This window comes from Vigna unguiculata, chromosome 8 (genome assembly GCF_037176805.1).
Source record: "Vigna unguiculata cultivar grain cowpea cultivar isolate G323 ecotype 2 chromosome 8, ASM3717680v1, whole genome shotgun sequence".
Classification (NCBI taxonomy): domain Eukaryota; kingdom Viridiplantae; phylum Streptophyta; class Magnoliopsida; order Fabales; family Fabaceae; genus Vigna; species Vigna unguiculata.
In genome coordinates this window covers 41953844-41973834 of record NC_140799.1, presented here as the reverse complement: position 1 = coordinate 41973834, position 19991 = coordinate 41953844, and the positions used below count along the sequence as shown (strand labels likewise).

The 19991-nt window shown below is 37.3% G+C and overlaps 5 protein-coding genes across 5 annotated transcripts; 3 read left to right on the top strand and 2 right to left on the bottom strand.

Moving 5' to 3' along the window:
* The first annotated feature begins 410 nt into the window (after positions 1 to 410).
* On the top strand, positions 411 to 2077 carry LOC114194400 (anthocyanidin 3-O-glucosyltransferase 2-like). Its single transcript, XM_085665294.1, has one exon. It carries the CDS (start codon positions 524 to 526, stop codon positions 1946 to 1948), a length of 1425 nt encoding a protein of 474 aa, XP_085521420.1. The 5' UTR covers positions 411 to 523; the 3' UTR covers positions 1949 to 2077.
* Positions 2078 to 6713: 4636 nt separating this feature from the next.
* On the top strand, positions 6714 to 8452 carry LOC114193941 (anthocyanidin 3-O-glucosyltransferase 2-like). Its single transcript, XM_028083944.2, has one exon. The coding sequence runs from the start codon at positions 6815 to 6817 to the stop codon at positions 8243 to 8245; it is 1431 nt and encodes a 476-aa protein (XP_027939745.2). The 5' UTR covers positions 6714 to 6814; the 3' UTR covers positions 8246 to 8452.
* Positions 8453 to 9148: 696 nt separating this feature from the next.
* LOC114193940 (Tetratricopeptide repeat (TPR)-like superfamily protein) lies at positions 9149 to 11954 on the bottom strand. Its single transcript, XM_028083943.2, has one exon. It carries the CDS (start codon positions 11847 to 11849, stop codon positions 9435 to 9437), a length of 2415 nt encoding a protein of 804 aa, XP_027939744.2. The 5' UTR covers positions 11850 to 11954; the 3' UTR covers positions 9149 to 9434.
* A 919-nt stretch (positions 11955 to 12873) lies between these two features.
* Positions 12874 to 14858, top strand: LOC114194135 (AAA-type ATPase family protein). Its single transcript, XM_028084210.2, has one exon. It carries the CDS (start codon positions 13005 to 13007, stop codon positions 14697 to 14699), a length of 1695 nt encoding a protein of 564 aa, XP_027940011.2. The 5' UTR covers positions 12874 to 13004; the 3' UTR covers positions 14700 to 14858.
* An 81-nt stretch (positions 14859 to 14939) lies between these two features.
* LOC114194137 (oxygen-dependent coproporphyrinogen-III oxidase, chloroplastic) lies at positions 14940 to 19668 on the bottom strand. Its single transcript, XM_028084211.2, has 8 exons — positions 18948 to 19668; positions 18779 to 18854; positions 18213 to 18307; positions 17483 to 17566; positions 15813 to 15900; positions 15596 to 15720; positions 15405 to 15503; positions 14940 to 15302 (listed from the first exon to the last, which is right to left on the bottom strand). Exons 1-8 carry the CDS (start codon positions 19482 to 19484, stop codon positions 15234 to 15236), a joined length of 1173 nt encoding a protein of 390 aa, XP_027940012.1. The 5' UTR covers positions 19485 to 19668; the 3' UTR covers positions 14940 to 15233.
* Positions 19669 to 19991: the final 323 nt, after the last annotated feature.

The window sequence follows — 19991 nt, the reverse complement described above, 5'->3', positions numbered from 1 at the left end:
GTGATATGTTAACAAAGTATTTTTATCAAAGTTTTGACAAACTTTCTTATTTAGGAAAACAAATATTATTTTATTTTAATTACAAAATAAAAAATTAATCAACTTTAATTCTATTTTTAGAAACTTTGTTTAGTCTGATAAAATTTTGTTTGTCAAAAGGTAATTTTCCTTGTTTAAAATGAACTTCCATTCTATAACTCTTCCTTGTCTTTTAATATTTAATCAAATTAATGGAATGCTTTTACTTTTTAACATTTTAAAAATTAATAAATGTTATTTATTATCTATAATTATCATTTAATGTCATATTTCATTGTGATTATATTAATATTTGAGAGGAAAAAAAAAGAAAAAAAGAACTGATTCAATTTACATAGGCAAAGAACTAGTAATAGAATTTCGTACCAGCATGGCAGTTGTTGCGTTCACTCCAAAATATCATCAGAAAACAAAACAATACTGTCCTTAAGTTTCTTCCCATAACATCTTCCCTTATCCTTCCAATCCAATCACTTACATCTGAATGAGTGAACGAGTCACCACTATGGAGAAAGCTGCACGACTCGTCTTCATCCCTGGTCCGGGAGTGGGTCATCTCGTCTCCACCATTCAGTTCGCGAACCTTCTGTTGGAGCGCCACCACCATATCTCCATCACTCTCCTCGTAATCAAACTACCATCCGACACCACAACCGATGCTTACACTCATTCCCTTATTAACTCCCAACGTTTTCAGCTCATCAACCTCCCCGAAACTCCCTCCACCTCCCCACCAACTCCGATGATAGAAATATTTCAACTTCAAAAGCCGCACGTCAGAGAAGCCGTCTCCAACCTCAGCCCCACGCCCCCACTCGCGGCCTTTGTGGTGGACATGTTCTGCACCGCCATGATCGATGTCGCCAAAGAGTTCCACGTCCCTTCACTCGTCTTTTTCACCTCCGGTCTTGCTTTCCTTGGTTTGATGCTTCATCTCCACACCCTGACGGAAGAGGAGAACGCCGAGTTCAACACCGAGTCCGACGTCGAGTGGGTCATCCCTAGTTTCGCGAACCCAGTCCCAACTCGGACTTTTCCTTCCATAGCGCTGAGAAAGGAGTGGGAGGAAGTTTTCGTGAACTACCGGAGGGGCCTCAAGAAAGCTGATGGCTTCATAGTAAATTCATTCGAGGAGCTAGAACCCCATGCGGCCCAATCCTTCCTTCACGGGCCTCAGCCCGTTTATGCAGTGGGACCCATTCTGAACCCAAAGCCCAAGCCCCATGCCAACGCTCACGCTGACAACGCTGACATCTTCGATTGGCTTGACCAGCAACCTCCTTCCTCCGTTGTGTTCCTGTGCTTCGGGAGCATGGGTTCTTTTGGTGAGGATCAGGTGAGGGAGATCGCACGGGCTCTTGAAAACAGTGGGGCCCGCTTCCTGTGGTCCCTCCGCAAACCTGCACCGAAGTTCATGACCCCACCCTCTGATTACGCTCCCTCCGAATTGCCTTCGATTTTACCCGCGGGCTTCTTAGATCGGACGGCAGGGATTGGAAAGGTGATCGGATGGGCCCCTCAGGCCCAAATACTGGCCCACCGAGCCACCGGAGGGTTTGTTTCCCACTGTGGCTGGAATTCTAGCCTTGAGAGCATACATTTTGGTGTGCCCATTGCGACCTGGCCGCTCTACGCCGAACAACAAACGAACGCGTTCTTACTGGTGCGTGAGCTGGAGATTTCTTTGGAGATTTCTTTGGATTACAGGGTTGACTTCATGGGTGAAGCTCCCGGTGTTTTGAGTGCAGAGAAGATAGAAAATGGAATAAGGAATTTGGTGGAGATTGATGATGAGAGAAGGAAGAGAGTGGTGGAAGCTAGTGAAAAGAGTAGGAAGACATTGTTGGAAGGTGGATGTTCCCACTCTTCTTTAGGACGTTTCATTGATTACATTATGAATCAGGTTTAGGTATCTTACTCTGATCGATCATATATATTTTGCATACACAATTATGCTTATAATGCTTGTATTCATTACCAGTTGCTATAATTTCTTGTTTATCAGCTGTTGCAAATGTAAGATATAAGTCTTTGTTCATACGAGAGTAGGCAGGGAAAATGATATCGGTATTTTGACTACTAAATTTTGACAACTTTCTCTTATCACATGAGGTGTCATTTTTTAAGTGGTTTTTTATTTTATCTTTTTTTCATTCTTAATATTTGAAAATCACTTAGAAAATGACACTTCATATTGTAAGAGAAAATTATCAAAATTTAGTAGTCAAAATATCATTACCCATTTAACAGAGACTTAGTAGATGAATCAAATGAATTTGAGAGTAAAAGTTTTTTGTTTTTTATTTTTAAGATATTTGGCGGTGAAAATGAATAGATGTTGAGTTAAAATTTATGAAAGTTTGTTAGTAATTTAATAGATATAATAGATAAAAAAAAGTTTTAATAAATAAAAATTATAAATTTGTTCTTATAATTAAAAATAATATAAAATTAAAATTTGATGAGTTTAAATTAATTTTAAAAAAGTGTTGATGAATAGTTTTTAAATAAAAATTTAATAGGTGTAATAAATAAATAAAAATTACGAAGAATATTTTGTTCTATACGATGTGATGTAGTTTTTTTTGTTTTATATACTTAAGCGTATGAAGAAGGATCGGTTCTAATATTTTTAGAACTAAATCCAATCCTATGCAAATTCATTTAGAACCAATAACAAAAATGGGACAATAGCGTAAAATCATGTTTTTTACATTGAAATATCCTCTTTTCAGCGAGATGGATTAATATGTTAATCCCACAAATCAGCGGTCTCTTTTCTATAGAAATTACTAAATTCGAACACATTATCTACTCGTAAATTCATCTTGCCAGATCCCTTCTAATAGTAATTTGTTGCAAGCAGCCTAATATTGTGTTCATTTGAGGGAAATTGGCAAAGCGAGATGGATTCTGAAGGTTTTTTTGTGTTCATTGGATAAAATTTAAGAGAAAGACATATGGGTGATTGGCAGGATGCAAGATGATTGTAATCTCACCACTTCTGTGCTGATTTAAGTGGATTCAGCTACTGAATGACAATTTTATCCTCTCTTCTCTCTTACATGCATGGCATGGCTCGAGGGATTCCATCCTATTTGTTGAGGGATTCGATCTTGGATCGAACTTAGGATGAGGGATTCAATCCCCATATACAAGAAAAGGATTTCTTGGGTGGCTTGGTTTTGAAAACTGTTTTTTTTAGTGGTTAAAAACAATTATGAAAATAAATTTACTTATACAAATATTAATTTATACTACTTATTAAATTACGGGCAAAATGGTAATCTCACAAATAATTCTATTAAAACATAATTTTTAATTCATCACATCAATCAATTCTCTCACAAACTTTTATAAAAATTATTTCTAAATTTATTTACAATCAACTCTAAATCCTTTAAAAAAACAACACACAATTCACTCTTAAATTTACTTAAACTCATTCATTCACTCTCTCTCAAATACTCATGTAAACTCCATAAAGATACTCTTTCCAATTACTCATCACACTCCTAAAATCTAGAATGAAGCTTCATGGTAGAGGTGGTGAATATTCCCATTTGAAATCAAATTTTTTAGATAACGCGAGAATGATTTCTTCGTCAACATAGTTTTATCGCAACAGAAAATATTTTTATACTTCTATGAAAAAAATAACTTGCATTACAAACCGCTTTAATTTTATAATAAAATATATTAAATTTTTAAATCAATAAATAAATAAATAAAATTGCAAAAAATACATTTGGCATTTGGAATTTTGAGGCATGGAACCTCGTTTTTATTTATGTTATGTTGAATTTTTTATTTTCTCTCCTTAATTATGTTTTCTATGGTACAATAAAAATTGACATAAATACCTAGGATCGACCAAAATGAACTAAACTGCAGTGCAGTGTTAAAAGTTGTAGTGAAATAAAAAAGAAATCATCAAAATTGAAATAAAAATAGTTTAGATAAACTAAATTGAAGTAAATTGTTTTTTGTATTCTAACAAATCAAATTGAATTACACTGTAATATGAACTGAACCTTTTTTTAATTGCACTATTTTTGAACCAAATTGCATTATTTTTGAACTGAACTATATTATTTTATAATCAAATTGTACGAATTCTGAACCGAACTCCACTATTTTTTAATTGAACTTAATTACTTTTTAACCAAAGTACACTAATTGGTTGTACTATGCAATAATAATCTACCTTTTATATTTTGAAATTGGTTAGGAAACTATTAGATCCTATAGAACATGAACAAGTTTTGTATTTAAGAAGTCATGTTGAAGACAAGGAAGATGATCCATCTCTCAACAAAACCAACATGACATGAATAATACTTCAAAATACCAAAATTAAAATATTAATATATTTTAATACAATATTTATAAGGATGACTCTTGAGTGGAAAGAGTCATTTGTTGTAGGAAGTTATCCCCTAAATTTATTGTCTAAAATTTGAGAAGAATTAGACAAGTAGTTTATAAATACAAAATCTAATTTGAACGAAAACATTACCAACAATACATATCCTATCTGTTTAAGTCGTCTTAAAAAAACATATATTTCGATAGATTACACAGTCGTCTTAAAGTGTTTGTACGAGTAGAATATATTATTATTATTATTATTTAATATATACTTAATAATAAGCATCATAAGAACTTACAAATCTATAAACGCCAACCTTTTAGTAATAATTTTTAACATAAAAAAGTAATATATTTTTTTTCTTAAAATAGTTATTGTTTACATTGCTATACTTTTTGAGTAATACTTTTAGTAATATTTTTCAATAATATACATTATTTATACATAATATATATATATATATATATATATATATATATATATATATATATATATATATATATATATCATGTTATTAAATTGGTGTGAAAATTCATATGAGAAAAATGGAAACTAAGAAGGTGGCCTCTCTTATGCTAGCCATTCATCTAAGTGAAGAAACTTCATATTAAACTGATTTATTTAAAAATAATGATATTTTGACTATTAAATTTTGATAATTTTTTTTATAATATAAGGTATCATCTCTTAAATAATTTTAGAATAGTGAAAATAAAAAAATGAAAAAATATAAAATCACTTAAAAATAAACTGAATTTGTAAAAAAAATTATCAAAATTTATAAAAAGTAATTTTCCTTCGTTTAATGTGTGGAGATGCAATAAGAAGAAAAGAGAGAAAGAAAATTGAGACTGTCCCTGAAATTTGGAAGTAACTGAAAATTCAAAGCAAAGAAAAAAAGGCATTGGAATTTGGAAAAATCAAGTAGCTTCTTTTATTTGTCTCAAAGTTTGGCTCTTGACTTTGCCCTTCCAATTCAAATCATATTTCTTTTTTTATTAGATTATTCGAATCAAATTATGTAATAAGATAGAGGAAAAAGACAAACGAAAATACCAATTAACCGATTTTAATTTTAATAAACACGTTCTGAAGCATAATTCTTCTTCTATAAGAAATGTCACATTCCTAAGCAGTTCAGTCCCAAAAACAGCTATTATTTTCACTTCACAATTAATTAATATGTAGTTCAGTAATTTTAGTTTAATTTAGGGTAATTATTTTACAGTTTAGTACAACTCAATTAGTTTTGTCCAGTCCTAATTTTATTAAGGTCGGCAATTTCATACGTATAGTTTTTTTTTTTCAGGCAAGATTGCATGAATGGGTCTTCTTATTTGAAAGACGTTTAATTAATAAAAGGGTCATTTCTTGCCGTATCTCCGTAATTTCAATCTTGAATATAAGTTTTAATATTCCGCATTATATATTTTAAAATACAAAATAAAAATTATATTTTAAATTGTATAATTTTAAATATAAATATAGTTTAGATTGTATATTTTAAAATACAATTTATATTACATTACATAATTTGAAATACAAAAATTGAGAAAATAAAAATAAAAATTATAGAGAGAGAAATTGCGCTGCACCGTAGCTTTTGATAAATTAAACAGACCAGAAATTCTAAAAAATAAAAAAGAAAGGAGGAGTTCGTATATCTTTATTGTATTTGTTTCCGTGATAATTAAAATATTCCGCAATTTAAAAGATTTATTTTTACTATTACCATTTCTCCTTTATTTTATGTTATTTTAAAAAAATCTGATACAAAATTTTATTTTCTTTTTTAATTATTTTACTTTTTCCAGTTCATCAAATTTACAATTTTAAATATACATTTCTTTTGAAGTCTTAGGTATACATTTTAAAAAAATTATTTTGTGGTAATTTTTTTTTATCAAATTTAATTATCAGATAGATATTTAGTTTTTTTTTTTATTTTCTAATATTTATACTTTTAATTTATTAGATAACTCCAAAAAAAAAATCTCTTTTGTTTTACTTCTTAGTTTTGTTTCAAAGGAATTTTCATTCTATAAATCTTCCTTCTCTTTTAATGTTTACTCAATTAATGGAATACTTTTACTTTTGACATTTTATAAAAATAAAAAATGTTATTATGTGTAATTATTATTATTAAATGTCATATTTTATTTGGATTTTATTAATATTTGAGAGTAAAACAAGAAGAAGAAAAAAAAAATTGATTCCATTAGCATACAAAAGGACTGGTAGTAGAATTTTGGGACCAGCATGGCAGTTGTTACTTTGACTCTTCCAAAAAATCATTAGAAAACAAAACACTACTGTCCTTAAGTTTCTTCCCATAACAGTTTCCCTTGTCCTTCCAATCACTTCCATCTCAATAATTCCACACACACCACTACGAGTGAGTGGATGAGTGAACGAGTCACCACCATGGAAAAAGCTGCACGACTCGTCTTCATCCCTGGTCTGGGAGCGGGTCATCTCGTCTCCGCCATTCAGTTCGCGAACCTTCTGTTGGAGCGCCACCACCATATCTCCATCACTCTCCTCGTAATCAAACTACCATCCGACACCACAACCGCTGCTTACACTCATTCCCTTATTAACTCCCAACGTTTTCAGCTCATCAACCTCCCCGAAACTCCCTCCAACTCCCAACCAACTCTAATGAACGAAACAATCGAACTTCAAAAGCCACACGTCAGAGAAGCCATCTCCAACCTCAGCCCTACACCCCCACTCGCGGCCTTCGTGGTGGACATGTTCTTCACCACCATGATCGATGTTGCCAAAGAGTTCAACGTCCCTTCACTCGTCTTTTTCACCTCCGGTCTTGCTTTCCTTGGTTTGATGCTTCATCTCCACACCCTCAAGGAAGAGGAGAACGCCGAGTTCACTGAGTTCGACGCCGAGTGGGTCATCCCGAGTTTCGCGAAGCCGATCCCAGCACGGAATTTTCCTTCCGTAACGCTGAGGAAGGAGTGGGAGGAAGTTTTCATGAACTTCGGGAGGGGCCTCAAGAAAGCTGATGGCTTCATAGTAAATTCGTTTGAGGAGCTAGAATCCCATGCGGCCCAATCCTTCTTTCACGGGCCTCAGGCCGTTTATGCAGTGGGACCCATTCTGAACCCAAAGCCCAAGCCCCATGCCAACGCTCACGCTGACAACGCTGACATCTTCGATTGGCTTGACCAGCAACCTCCTTCCTCCGTTTTGTTCCTGTGCTTTGGGAGCATGGGTTCTTTTGGTGAGGATCAGGTGAGGGAGATCGCACGGGCTCTTGAAAACAGTGGGGCCCGCTTCCTGTGGTCCCTGCGGAAACCTCCACCGAAGGGCTCTACTTTCATGACCCCGCCCTCTGATTACGCTCCCTCGGAATTGCCTCCGATTTTACCTGCGGGCTTTTTAGATCGGACGGCAGGGATTGGAAAGGTGATCGGATGGGCCCCTCAGGCCCAAATACTGGCCCACCGAGCCACCGGAGGGTTTGTTTCCCACTGCGGCTGGAATTCTACCCTTGAGAGCATACATTTTGGTGTGCCCATTGCGACCTGGCCGCTCTACGCCGAACAACAGACGAACGCGTTCTTACTGGTGCGTGAGCTGGAGATTGCTTTGGAGATTTCTTTGGATTACAGGGTTGACTTCATGGGTGAAGCTCCCAGTGTTTTGAGTGCGGAGAAGATAGGAAATGGAATAAGGAATTTGGTGGAGATTGATGATGAGAGAAGGAAGAGAGTGGTGGAAGCGAGTGAAAAGAGTAGGACGACATTGTTGGAAGGTGGATGTTCCCACTCTTCTTTAGGACGTTTCGTTGATTACGTTATGAATCAGGTTTAGGTATCTTACTCTAATCTAATCGATCATACATATTGCATGCATAATAATGCTTATAATGCTTGTATTCGTTATCAAGTTGCTATAATTTCTTTTTATCAGCTGTTGCATATGTAAGACTAAGGCAGTGATGTAAACTCCATAAAGATACTCTTTCCAATTTCCCATTACAATCCTAAAATCTAGAATGAAGCTTATATTCGCAGTGGATATTCTCAATGTTTTTGTTCTAGCGAACCAAATATTTCAAGACTATATTTTCACTATTTCCTCATAACAATTCATTACCACCATCCTTTCTTTTTTCATGACATTTTATGTGGGTATTATATACTAAAAAAAAAAATTCTACAAAGGTAATCAGCACTATCATACAGAGTAAGAAGAATAATTAGGTTTTTATGCGTACCAATAGAAAATAAATATAAAGTTGTACTCACTTACTCTTTCATTTTCTTACACCAATTCTTTTTTCTGTCTCTTACATATTTTTCCATCATATACTGCCTTGTACATGAAAACTGGTTGATCTAGTTTTGTAAGCCAAATATGACCAGTTAAATCCTAAACATGTCTTCCTATATATACGTACCAGTGCAATTTACGATGCTTACAACATATAATCGAACTATTTGAGACAACACCTATCTCTATTGAAAGGAATGCCTAGGGGTGAGACTGAATAATAACAACAGTTGCAGTTTGCCTCAACATAGATGCTCCTGACCTTTTGCCACTATCCCAAGTATCTCGAATAAATGTATCATAAGGACTTGTTCATGAGATAGCATCTCCACTATCATACAAAACACTTCATTCGGTCTTCAATTATTCTGTTTCAGTTTAATCAACTGGGCCCTGATGATACACCACAGCCAAATGCTGCATTTAAATGCCACATCATGTAAAAAAGGTTGAGTCGAAGAACTATACCTCCATTGAAGTAGTACAAAAACCACAGCATTTCTTGATTCAGGAGCAAAAAGTAGAATCAAAATTGTCACTATTCAGCTGCACAACCGTGCTGTGCATGAATTGAATATGTTTTTCATCAATGAAAAATTGTTTCAAGTGAATGACCAATGACAGCTCTAGTCATGTGCACACTGGATGAACTTATGCAGGTATCGTTGGTCATACTCAAACCTAACCGGCACCTAATTTTGTTCAAGTTTGGCATAATTTATTCATTTCAGTCACTTGATTCCAAGATCCTGTTTAAGTTTGAATTGTAGCCTGGCTTATAACCAACACCCATCATGTCCCTAGTCAATATGTCCAAGATATAATATATCTCACCGCTTAGAGGGTGCTTCTCATCTCTAGCTACAAAGTAGTTCACACACCCAGCAATTTCAACCCAGCTACATGCAATTTCCTTTTGCAAACCTTTTTCCTTCATATGATTTCTCACTCGATCAACATTTTCCCATTCTCCCTCCTCTGCATAGATATTTGAGAGCAGAACATGATATCCAGCAATCCTTTTTTCCTTTTCCATATTAAGCAACTTTTCTGCAATAACTTTTCCCAGTTCAAAGTACCCATGATTTTTGCAGGCTCCAAGAATAGATCCCCAGATTTCTACTGCATCACCGTCCTCACCCAGTCTCTCAACAAACTCATAAGCTTCGACCACCCTCCCAACCCTCCCTAACATGTCTGCAACACAACAATAATGTTCCGTTGAGGGCTTGATTTTATGTACTTTATCCATCGACTCAAATATGTGAAGACCTTCTTCAACCAAACCACTGTAATTGCAAGCAGACAGGATGGCAATAAAAGTAATTGCATCGGGCTTAATCCCGCATCTCAGCATGGAATCATACAAGGCAAGGGCTCTCTTACCCATTCCATGCTGACCATAGCTCATTATCATTGTGGTGTACGTGACAGAATTCTTCTCCGGTGTTCTGACAAAAACATTTTCGGCATAACTGATTGCACCCGATTTTGAATAAGCGTCCACTAAAGCAGTTCCCACATAAACATTTTGGTCCAACAACAGACGTATGGAGAATCCATGAAGTTGCCTAGCAAGGTCCGTGCTTCCCATGGAACTACAAGATGGGAGAATCGAAGCCAATGTCACTGCATTAGGTATTACCTTGCGCACCAATGCCTCTCTAAGAATGAGAATAGCTTTGTCACTGAGCCCATTCTGAGTATAACCAGCAATCATAGCGTTCCATGAGGCCAGATCTCTATCACTTGGGCCATTCTGCTCAAACAATAACTCCGAAGTCGTAATCAAGCCAGATTTAGCATACATGTCAATCAGATAACTCTCCATACCCTCAAATTGTATCCCATGGCGAATTAGATATGCATGCGTTTGCCTTCCAATGTACGAGTCCCTCATGTTAGAAGCCGCAGAGAGTAACGCCGTCACAGTGACAGAATCGATGGTAAACCTCTGCTTCTGCATCTCACACACAAGCATCAGTGCTTCCTCGTCCAAACCATTCTGCGCAAAGGAAGAAATTATCGTATTCCACGATACAGCATCCCTTTCAGACATCTTTTCAAAAACCTTAAAGGAAGTATCCACGGAACTGCATCTGGAGTACATCACAATGATTGCATTGACAACAATAGTGGGAGTAACCGCCAAACTTTTTAGAACAAATGCATGTATCTGCTGGGCCAATTTTATTTGCTGCAGCTGGGAAACAGCAGAGATAACCGACAGGAAAGTGACGTCATCGCACACAGCCTCCTCTGACTCCAAAGCTCGAACGAACACGTCGATCCCCTGAAGGGGACAGTTATTTTGAACATAACCGCCAATCATGGAGTTCCAGACCTCAGTATTTTTGTTAGAACAGCAATCGAAAACCATCCTCGCATATTCTAAGCAGCCAAGGTCAGCAAACATAACAATTGCGGAGCTAACAGCAAAGACATGATCGACATAGTCAGCCCCGTGTTTAAGAAGCAGGCCATAAAGCATAAGGGCGGTGGTTGGGTGAGTGACGGCGGGGAAGACATTGACGAAAGTGACGGGGGTTGGCGTGAGAGAGGCTTTGACGAGGGTGGCGAAGGCGCGAAGAGCGTGGAGGTGCCTGTGGGTCTTGACGAACCAGGAAATCAAGGTGTTCCAAGCGACGACGTTTCGTTTGCGCATTACAGCAAACAGTTTGAGGACGTAGTCGTGTTGGGGTTGGGTGGAGAAAGGGGGTAAGCATGCGGAGTACATGTTCAAGAGGGAGTTGTAGACGACTCGGGAATTGGATTGGGAGCGAAGAAAATGGGAATGAAGGGCCTTACCGGCCATGAGGTTTTGGGTAAGGGCGCAGGCCTTGAGGGTGGAAGAGAAGGTGTACCCATCGGAAGCCGTGTTCCGCCTCGACTTCATCTCCGCGTAAAGCTGCAGGGCTTCCAATGGCATCTTGTTGCAGATGAAGCCGATGATCACGGTGTTCCACACGGCGGTGGAGGCGCGTGGAAGGCTGTCCAGAAGATGGCGAGCCAGCTGAGGCTGCCCTTGTTGGCATAGCTGGCTTAGGCGAGTGCGGATGGTGACGCCGCCGTTTGGGTTTCGAGCCACCGCGGGATCGGTGACCGGAACGGGAACTGAAACGGGAACGACGGGAGAAGCCATCACCCTGATTTCCTTCTTGTTTTCACACTCATTGTTACCTCTTCATCCATTAGCCTCTTCCTACCACTAAAATATCTTACATCTATCCACAACATCACAATAAAATGGATAAAGTTAGCAACTTTAGGCCATTACAATCCACAACTAATTAAACCAACTCCATGTTTTTTTGTTTTTTTTTCAATTTTCTAATTTTTTTCTGCTCTGCCCCATAAAAGCTTCTGATTTTTTTTCCACTTTTTTAATATTTATGACGCAATTTTACTTAAACGTGAGCTTTAAAATTGTTTTTTTTAGTTAAAAGCTAGTAAAACATAAAAGGTATAGATTAACAATATTCTAATAAATTTAAATATTTATATACTCTGTAAAATAAAAAAAATCAGTGGACGACACCCATGTATATTTAGTAAATTACAAAAATGTGAATATCCATCTAACAAATACTCAAACACGTAGAGATAGGTTTTTCACTTACAAAGATAAATAGTGTACAAAAAATGTATATACGAAAATACTAAATATCTTTTCTATACAAAGTTATGGGAAAAATAATGCTCTCTTATATCCAGCCCTGGTTCTAGATCAAATAGTTTACCAAATTGATACATAATTGGTCAATATTATAAGACCACCTTTACAGTAGCCTAGTTAGTCGATTTAATAACTATGTTTCCTATTTTAAAAGATAGGAACAGTACTGAGTACATCAAAATAGTTAAAATATGTGTATAACAATTTTAAAAGAATTGATGTATTCAATTATTAGAATTCAACTAAATTAATAATTTAATATTAAAATTATATTTTTTATAAAAATATTTAAAACGGAATATGTCAATATTGAACCATGATTTATTCAAATAATTTAATACAGTGAAACTCGATTTAAATCATAAAAAAATATAACTGATATATTAAAAATAGTAAAATTATAATTCAATTTAAAATAAAAATGAAAATTACTAATTTTTGAAAATGTAAGAAAAAAAAAGAAACTATTTGTATTCTAAGGGTCCGAGAAAAGAAAACCATGTTAGGCATAGTTTCCTTCTGGAATATACGAAGTAGGCGTTGGTGTGGAGGAATAACGAGGAAAAGAAAGAATTATACTCAATACCTTCATCGAGACTCACAATAATCTGAATCCAGAACATGGAGATGCAACAACTCCTCAGTATGGGCTTTCCCGATGAGTTAGCCGCTCAAGCCCTGGCCGCCACCGGCGGCAAATCCACCGTCAAAGCCACCGAATGGATTCTCACTCACAAATCCAACGCCGCCAACACCTCCACATTCCAGCCCAAGCTTGATCGCTTCTTCCATTCTTCTCAATCCCCCACACCTCCACAATCGCAATCACAGGAACAAATAGAAGAAGAAGAAGACGAAGAACCTTCCAAACGTCCCAGACCTTCTACACATTCTGCGCAGCATCCACAGCCACAACCACCGCCACCGCAACAAAACTGGCCCCCTTTCTTCTTGAAAACCGCAGAGAAGAAAAACGCCAACACTCACATTCACCAACCCTTGTACGAGCGTTTGCGTCCCAGAACCCTCGACGACGTCGTAGGGCAGGACCATCTCCTCGCCGCCAACTCCCTCCTTCGCTCCGCAATCCAACGCAACCGCCTCCCCTCCATCCTCCTGTGGGGTCCACCTGGTACTGGTAAGACCACTATCGCCAAAGCCATCGTTAAATCTTCAACCTCAACACGTTACCGGTTTGTCTCCTTATCCGCCGTCACTAGTGGCGTTAAGGACGTCAGGGACGCCGTTGACGAGGCTCGAAAACTCAGACTTAAATCCAACCAATCCACCGTTCTCTTCGTGGACGAGGTTCACCGGTTCAACAAGTCCCAGCAGGACTCTTTCTTACCCGTCATTGAAGATGGCAGCATTGTATTCGTTGGGGCCACCACTGAGAACCCTTCTTTCCATTTGATTACACCTCTCTTGTCTCGCTGCCGTGTCCTCACCCTTAACCCTCTCCAACCCCACCACCTTGCCTTGCTTCTGAACCGCGCTGTCAGTGACGCTGACAAAGGGTTGGTGCAAAGCGCGGGGGTTCAAGTTGATGTTAAAGAGGATGCTGTTGATTATATAAGCAACAATTGCGATGGAGATGCTCGGGTGGCCCTCAATGCTCTGGAGATTGCAGCTGTTACTGCAGCAGCGAGGGTACAACATGGTAAACAAAAAGAAGAAGGGGTGGAAGATCTTCATACAAACGAGGATTATAAGGTTGCTGTTGTTAGTGTTGATGATGCAAGGGAAGCACTTCAGTGCAAGCATCTTGCTTACGATAAAGCAGGGGAAGAGCACTATAATCTGATCAGCGCGCTGCACAAGTCTATGAGGGGAAGCGATGCGAATGCAGGTATTTATTGGTTGGCAAGAATGTTAGAGGGAGGTGAAGAGCCTCTTTACATTGCACGCAGACTCATACGATTCGCAAGTGAGGATGTTGGTTTAGCTGATCCATTAGCTCTTAATCAGGCTGTTTCTTGCTACCAAGCTTGCCACTTCTTGGGAATGCCCGAATGCAATGTAATTCTTGCACAGTGCGTTGCTTACTTGGCCTTGGCACCTAAATCTGTTGCAGTGTATCGAGCCTTAGGGGCCGCGCAGAAGGCAGTGAGGGAATCTGCGGGACAGAATGAGGGGGTGCCTCTGCATTTGAGGAATGCTCCAACCAAATTAATGAAGGAAATTGGGTATGCGAAGGGATACATCTACCCTCCGGACAACCCTTCCTCCACACAGACTTACTTGCCACCATCACTTCAAGGCTACAAGTTTCTTGATTGGCCTGACAGGATTCCTTATGATGGATCAGAGCATTAAATCAAAGATCAGGAGTTATGTGTCATTTTTTATCTTTTGTTTTGCCGTATGTATATTTTTTCACCATTGCTGAGAAATACATCAACGATGATGGGGGTGAAATGCATTATGTAAATTTTGACACAGTTAAATATCATTCTGACGAGTTTTATTGTTTTATTGAATAATTGTTCTGAGTAAATTAAAAGCAAATGAACACCGGAAATTTTAAATGCTTACTTAAATTCAATTACAAAGATATTTCAGCAAAAAACATTATACCCGTAAACATAACATACTAAATTACTAGTCTGGGGTGTAGTACACTGGCATTGAAGTTATCTGGTATGAGGAGGTACTTATGGAATACGGTTGACAGTGGGTACACTACAGATGCAGCCTAAACATTACAATTGCCTGCATTTCAAGCTTTACACGGATGACTCAAGCGAAATACGTGATTTACAATCCACCTACAACATGCTAATAGTTGTGACGATATACACAACCTCTCTTATTATTAGTAAAAGCTGAGATTGGGGGTCAACAGAGGAATTAGATCCATTCCTTGGGGTTGATGCACGCATCCAAGAGTTTCCATTCTTCGCTTCCTTCTTCCGGTTTCTGCATACAAGATGTCATCGCCGTTTCAGTAACAATTTCGTAAGTTAAAAATTAGAGGTATCTGATATCAACTTGTTTAAAATAAAGATTCCAAAATCATACATGATCATATTCCCACCGGGCTGTCAGTGGGAGAGATACAAGAATACTCTCTATCCTGCCCCCAGTTTTCAGTCCAAATGTTGTACCCCTATCATATACCTGTCGCCGAAAAATGTTAGATAAGACATTTGATACTGATAAAAAAGAGTATAGAAGTACACTTTAGCCTATAGTTGGATTAAAAAGCGTACCAAATTGAATTCAACATATCGTCCCCTTCGCAATTGTTGCCATGCTTTCTGATGTTCTGTGAAGGGTAAATCCTTCCTTTTCTCTATGATAGGTATATAAGCAGGAATAACAGAATTTGCACATTCTGCAAGAAAATAATTGTTTAAGCAGCATGAGATAGTGACAATTAGATTTCTATCCAGTGTGAAACATCAAACTTATAATGCAAACAGTCACCAGTAGCAAAGGAAAGTAGCATCTCCTGATCATAGTCGTTCAGATCATCAAAAAATATCCCTCCAAGCCCTCTTCTTTCACCTCGATGCTGAGTGGAGAAATAAAAGGAAAATCAATGAAAACAAACCAACAGCAGCATATGCTCATGCACCAAAGTTCAATTAAAAATATACGTCAAATAAATCCACTGTAGTCCTTTACAAATATAGCAGAAGGCATCCTTGGAACATCTAGTTAGACATTATATTTTCTTTTTCTCAACTGGTGCACTACAATATGGGACCACTGTGTATGATAACTGACAAACAAGAGACTGAAACAAAAGGTATAATTCTAAACTTACGCCTACTTCTTCCTTGCAACATGAAAAGTATCAATTGTTTTGTCAACGTTTAGTATTTAAGACAAAGAATATAGAATAAGTTATGCTATTGTTTGGTAAGTCAATTGGATAGGATAAGCTTATCCTATCATGTTAGTCTTGCCGGAAGTTTACCACAAGGAAAAGGTTTAGGTCATGAACACAATATGACAGATACAATTTGCCATTATTTACCCACAACTCATTTGTTTCACGACCACTACCACTACAATTGTTGTAACTAGCAGCACTACCATTGCTACTACCACCATTATTGTTGATACCATCTTTGCGCAACACGGTAATCTTCACTACATCGCCATCACCATTGTTCTTACTACAGCTAAAGTAACAAACACCATTGCCACTTTTGCAACTATTATATTCACTGCCACAAGATATATTGCCTCCATCGCTGTAGCATCACCAGACCTTGATGCCATCATTCCTATCCTTCCCTTCATTGTTTCCATTATTGTCACAATTGCTACTACGACCACCACTTCTGCTGTTAATGTCATTCCCATATGACTACCAATACTTTTTCACAATAGTAAATTTGTCATTTGCATACAATTTACATTATTATCTACCAGTATGCACCAAACACAGGACAATATAGGAACTTAATTTGCTTGTATCCTTTGGGAAGCCTGACTGTTAAACAAGCCTTTAAATGCATATATTTTTCATTAATATTTTTCCTAAAATGGTATTAGGAGGAATAGTAAGAAGAAATGACATTTCTCAAAACAGAGCATAAACAGATAATGAAAAAAAAAAAAGATTGTCCACCCAATGTTGTCAATGAGGTCATATTTCACCCCACATACCTTCATTTTCACAATTTAAGGTTTACAAATCAAATGAACCTGTTACTTTGCATACAAAAAATCAGTAGCTCAGAAATCACTTATCTCAGTTAATGCTAAGAAATACTTGGTGATAATTGTGTTTGCCACTTGCTGTATTTCTCACACAATAACCACATGCAGAAAACCTCCAACTATTGCCAAGCCACTTCATTTAAATTCATGGCTTCTAGATACCCCCCTGCATCACATTTTCTTCCATTCCCGTCATTTTATTCTCAACCACAGTCATTACTGTTAGTCCGTTACCCATTTACCACCATTGGTTTCTTGCTTATTAATTATTATACCCTCCAAGTCGTCATATATTAAACTCATCAAAATTAACCATAAGTCCATGTGATTGTTAGGTTTTGCTTTTATGAAACAGGCCCAAAGGCTATACTGAAAAAATACAGTAATATCTTCACTGTGTGAAAAATGTTGAAGAATTATACCTTGATATAAAAGTAATCATCACACCATTTCTTGAATCGAGGGTAAAATGTAGGCTCAAACTTGTCACAGGCACGTTTTTGAACCTACACAAAAAAGTATGATAGAAGTACATTCAGTGAAACACTTTCTCTAGAATGCATCCAATAAAATATAATAAAATCACTTGAATGATCAGCTACAGCTTAATGTTTCCCTAACAAAAAATTTTCAAAACAAAAATCAAGATTACATCAAATTGATAATTTATGTTTACAATTCAGGGTTTAATCTAGGAAATATAGAAAGTTTGAAAGACTTTATGCGACCCTGACCGAAGAGTCCTTAAGCATTTGCAGAAACCCTTTTATGGAAACACAGAGAAAGTCATTATGCGTTCAACATTTCAATGCCTGTCACTTTAAAATAACCAAGCTTACATAAACTAAACTTAAAAAAACCTACCCACGACTATAAAGATATATAAATGTACTCACTAAAAGTACCAAAACCATTAAGGTATAGTAACGTTTTTTATTTTTATAAAAGGTCATGCTAGGTATCACTATATTCTTTGGCATATCTGTTAAGCCGACACCCCAAAATACATCAAGGTATGGTAAACATTTTAACCCAAAGGAAAGTGATTTTTTTTTTTTCTATCTTGTTTCCAAAAAAAAAAACGCCACTGTAGTCTTGTAGGTTCTAAATCATAAAAACAATATCAACTGATATTTGCGTTAAGCAACGTACTGAGTGGAAGTGCTTAACATCCTCCTCAAAAATATAAGCTGGTGTCAGGTCAGTCCCCCCACCAAACCACCATTGTCTAGGTGCACCAGGAGCATCTGCAAAAGCAACAGCATGACTATCAACAATAGCAGCACACTCAACAAAGGGTTCAACTCAACAACTCTATGGTCTCACGTTAACACCCCTTTGCTTTCATATTGATTAGAAAATAAAATACCGTCCTAAGATTTTGAGAATAAACAGCTGTAACAAATAAATTTAAAAAAAAAAATCAAACTGGGACCTCGGGTAACCAAGCTGGGGAAATACTGACCAGATAGCTAAATATTAGATCAGATAAAGATTAACTGCTATTAAGGATTACAAGATTACACAGTTCCAAGCACACACGCACACAAAAAAAAAAGACCAAACAACATCAAGGAAAAAGAAAATCACGGAAGAAGTAGTATAAAAAAGAGCTTATAAATCACATCACATTTGCAATGACTAGAAAGTGATGAAACCAATACCGCTAGATTGATACATAGAGCAGCTTGGAAAGAGTAAAGCATAATGTAGTTTACCTTTAGGAGCATCGGTTTCAAAATAGCGATAATTGAAATGTAGCGTAGGAGCAAACGGATTCTTTGGGTGTAAAACCTGAACAGAAAGAGAACGAGGGAAGATTAATTACCCAAAAAAAAACTTAAAAATAACAAAATTAAGGCATGGGAAAGAGATGCGGGAACATACGGAGCTGATTCCAGCAGCGAAGAACGGCACAGGACCAGGTTTCTGATCGGTAGGAGCACCCTTGGCAGCACGATAAGCATCAGGTGGCATAACGCCATAAACGACAGAGACATTAACCCCAGCCTTCTCCCAAACGGCGCCGTCTTGAAGAACCCTGCTAATGCCGCCGCCGCCACCGGGCCTGGACCAAACATCCTCCTTGAACTGGGCGCCACCGTCAGCGGCCTCAAGGGCACTGCACACAGTGTCCTGGGCCTCCCTAATCATCTTCTCGAACCGGGCCCGAACGGAGGTGGAAGATTGGGCCTCGTCCACTCCTCTGAGAAACGTTTCGGGACGCTCGGCCTCCGGCGTCTCCTTCTCTATCGAGACGGTGGCTCTGACCACGCATTTTCCGAAGCTTGCGGTGTCGATTCGTGGCCTCCAAGCTCGTTTAGTGAGCGAAATCGCAGTTGGAGAGATTGAAGAAGTGGAAGCGGAGGAAGAACGAAAGGGGAAGACGTAGGAGGGAGCTGAGACAATGCTGGCACAAGGCATTGTTATGGCTCCGATTTCAATTTGATTCACAGAAAACTAACCAGAGAGGGTTCTGTTCTGAACTTGGGTTGTGATAAGGTCTTCGTTTCTCGACCCAACCCTTTCAATCAAATAACTCCAACTTTGCCATTTTTTAATTTTGCAATGGAATTTCTAAGTGCCCTTTCCACGCCCACAGATAGCATGGAAATCCAACCAGCCTCTCACATTGGTTTGGATCTAACTTCTTCATTTATTTTACTTACGTTGTTGTACTAAAATACTAACATTAAAAATACCTTTTATTTACCACCAAAGGTTTATATTATTTTTAAATTTTTCAAAATGTTTTCGAAACTACGATTCAATACTTGTTGTGGTATTTCAGCACTAACAACTTGCAAAATTGAAAAATAAAAGTCAGATGGAAAACTAACAACTTTTTATTCACGGGCAAACTATTAATATCAAATTAATAAAAATATTTATTAAAAATTAGAATTACTTGATATAAAATTATGAATTTGA

What these genes read in the sequence shown, in the direction of transcription:
- LOC114194400 (XM_085665294.1), top strand. Translation starts at nt 524, where the DNA reads ATGAGTGAACGAGTCACCACTATGGAGAAAGCTGCACGACTCGTCTTC.
- LOC114193941 (XM_028083944.2), top strand. Translation starts at nt 6,815, where the DNA reads ATGAGTGAACGAGTCACCACCATGGAAAAAGCTGCACGACTCGTCTTC.
- LOC114193940 (XM_028083943.2), bottom strand. Translation starts at nt 11,849, where the DNA reads ATGGCTTCTCCCGTCGTTCCCGTTTCAGTTCCCGTTCCGGTCACCGAT.
- LOC114194135 (XM_028084210.2), top strand. Translation starts at nt 13,005, where the DNA reads ATGGAGATGCAACAACTCCTCAGTATGGGCTTTCCCGATGAGTTAGCC.
- LOC114194137 (XM_028084211.2), bottom strand. Translation starts at nt 19,484, where the DNA reads ATGCCTTGTGCCAGCATTGTCTCAGCTCCCTCCTACGTCTTCCCCTTT. An exon ending in TCGCTGCTGGAATCAGCTCC is followed by an intron (nt 18,855 to 18,947) that starts GTATGTTCCCGC and finishes CTTTCTGTTCAG; the next exon opens with GTTTTACACCCAAAGAATCC. An exon ending in CCCGGTGGGAATATGATCAT is followed by an intron (nt 15,303 to 15,404) that starts GTATGATTTTGG and finishes TCTTGTATGCAG; the next exon opens with AAACCGGAAGAAGGAAGCGA.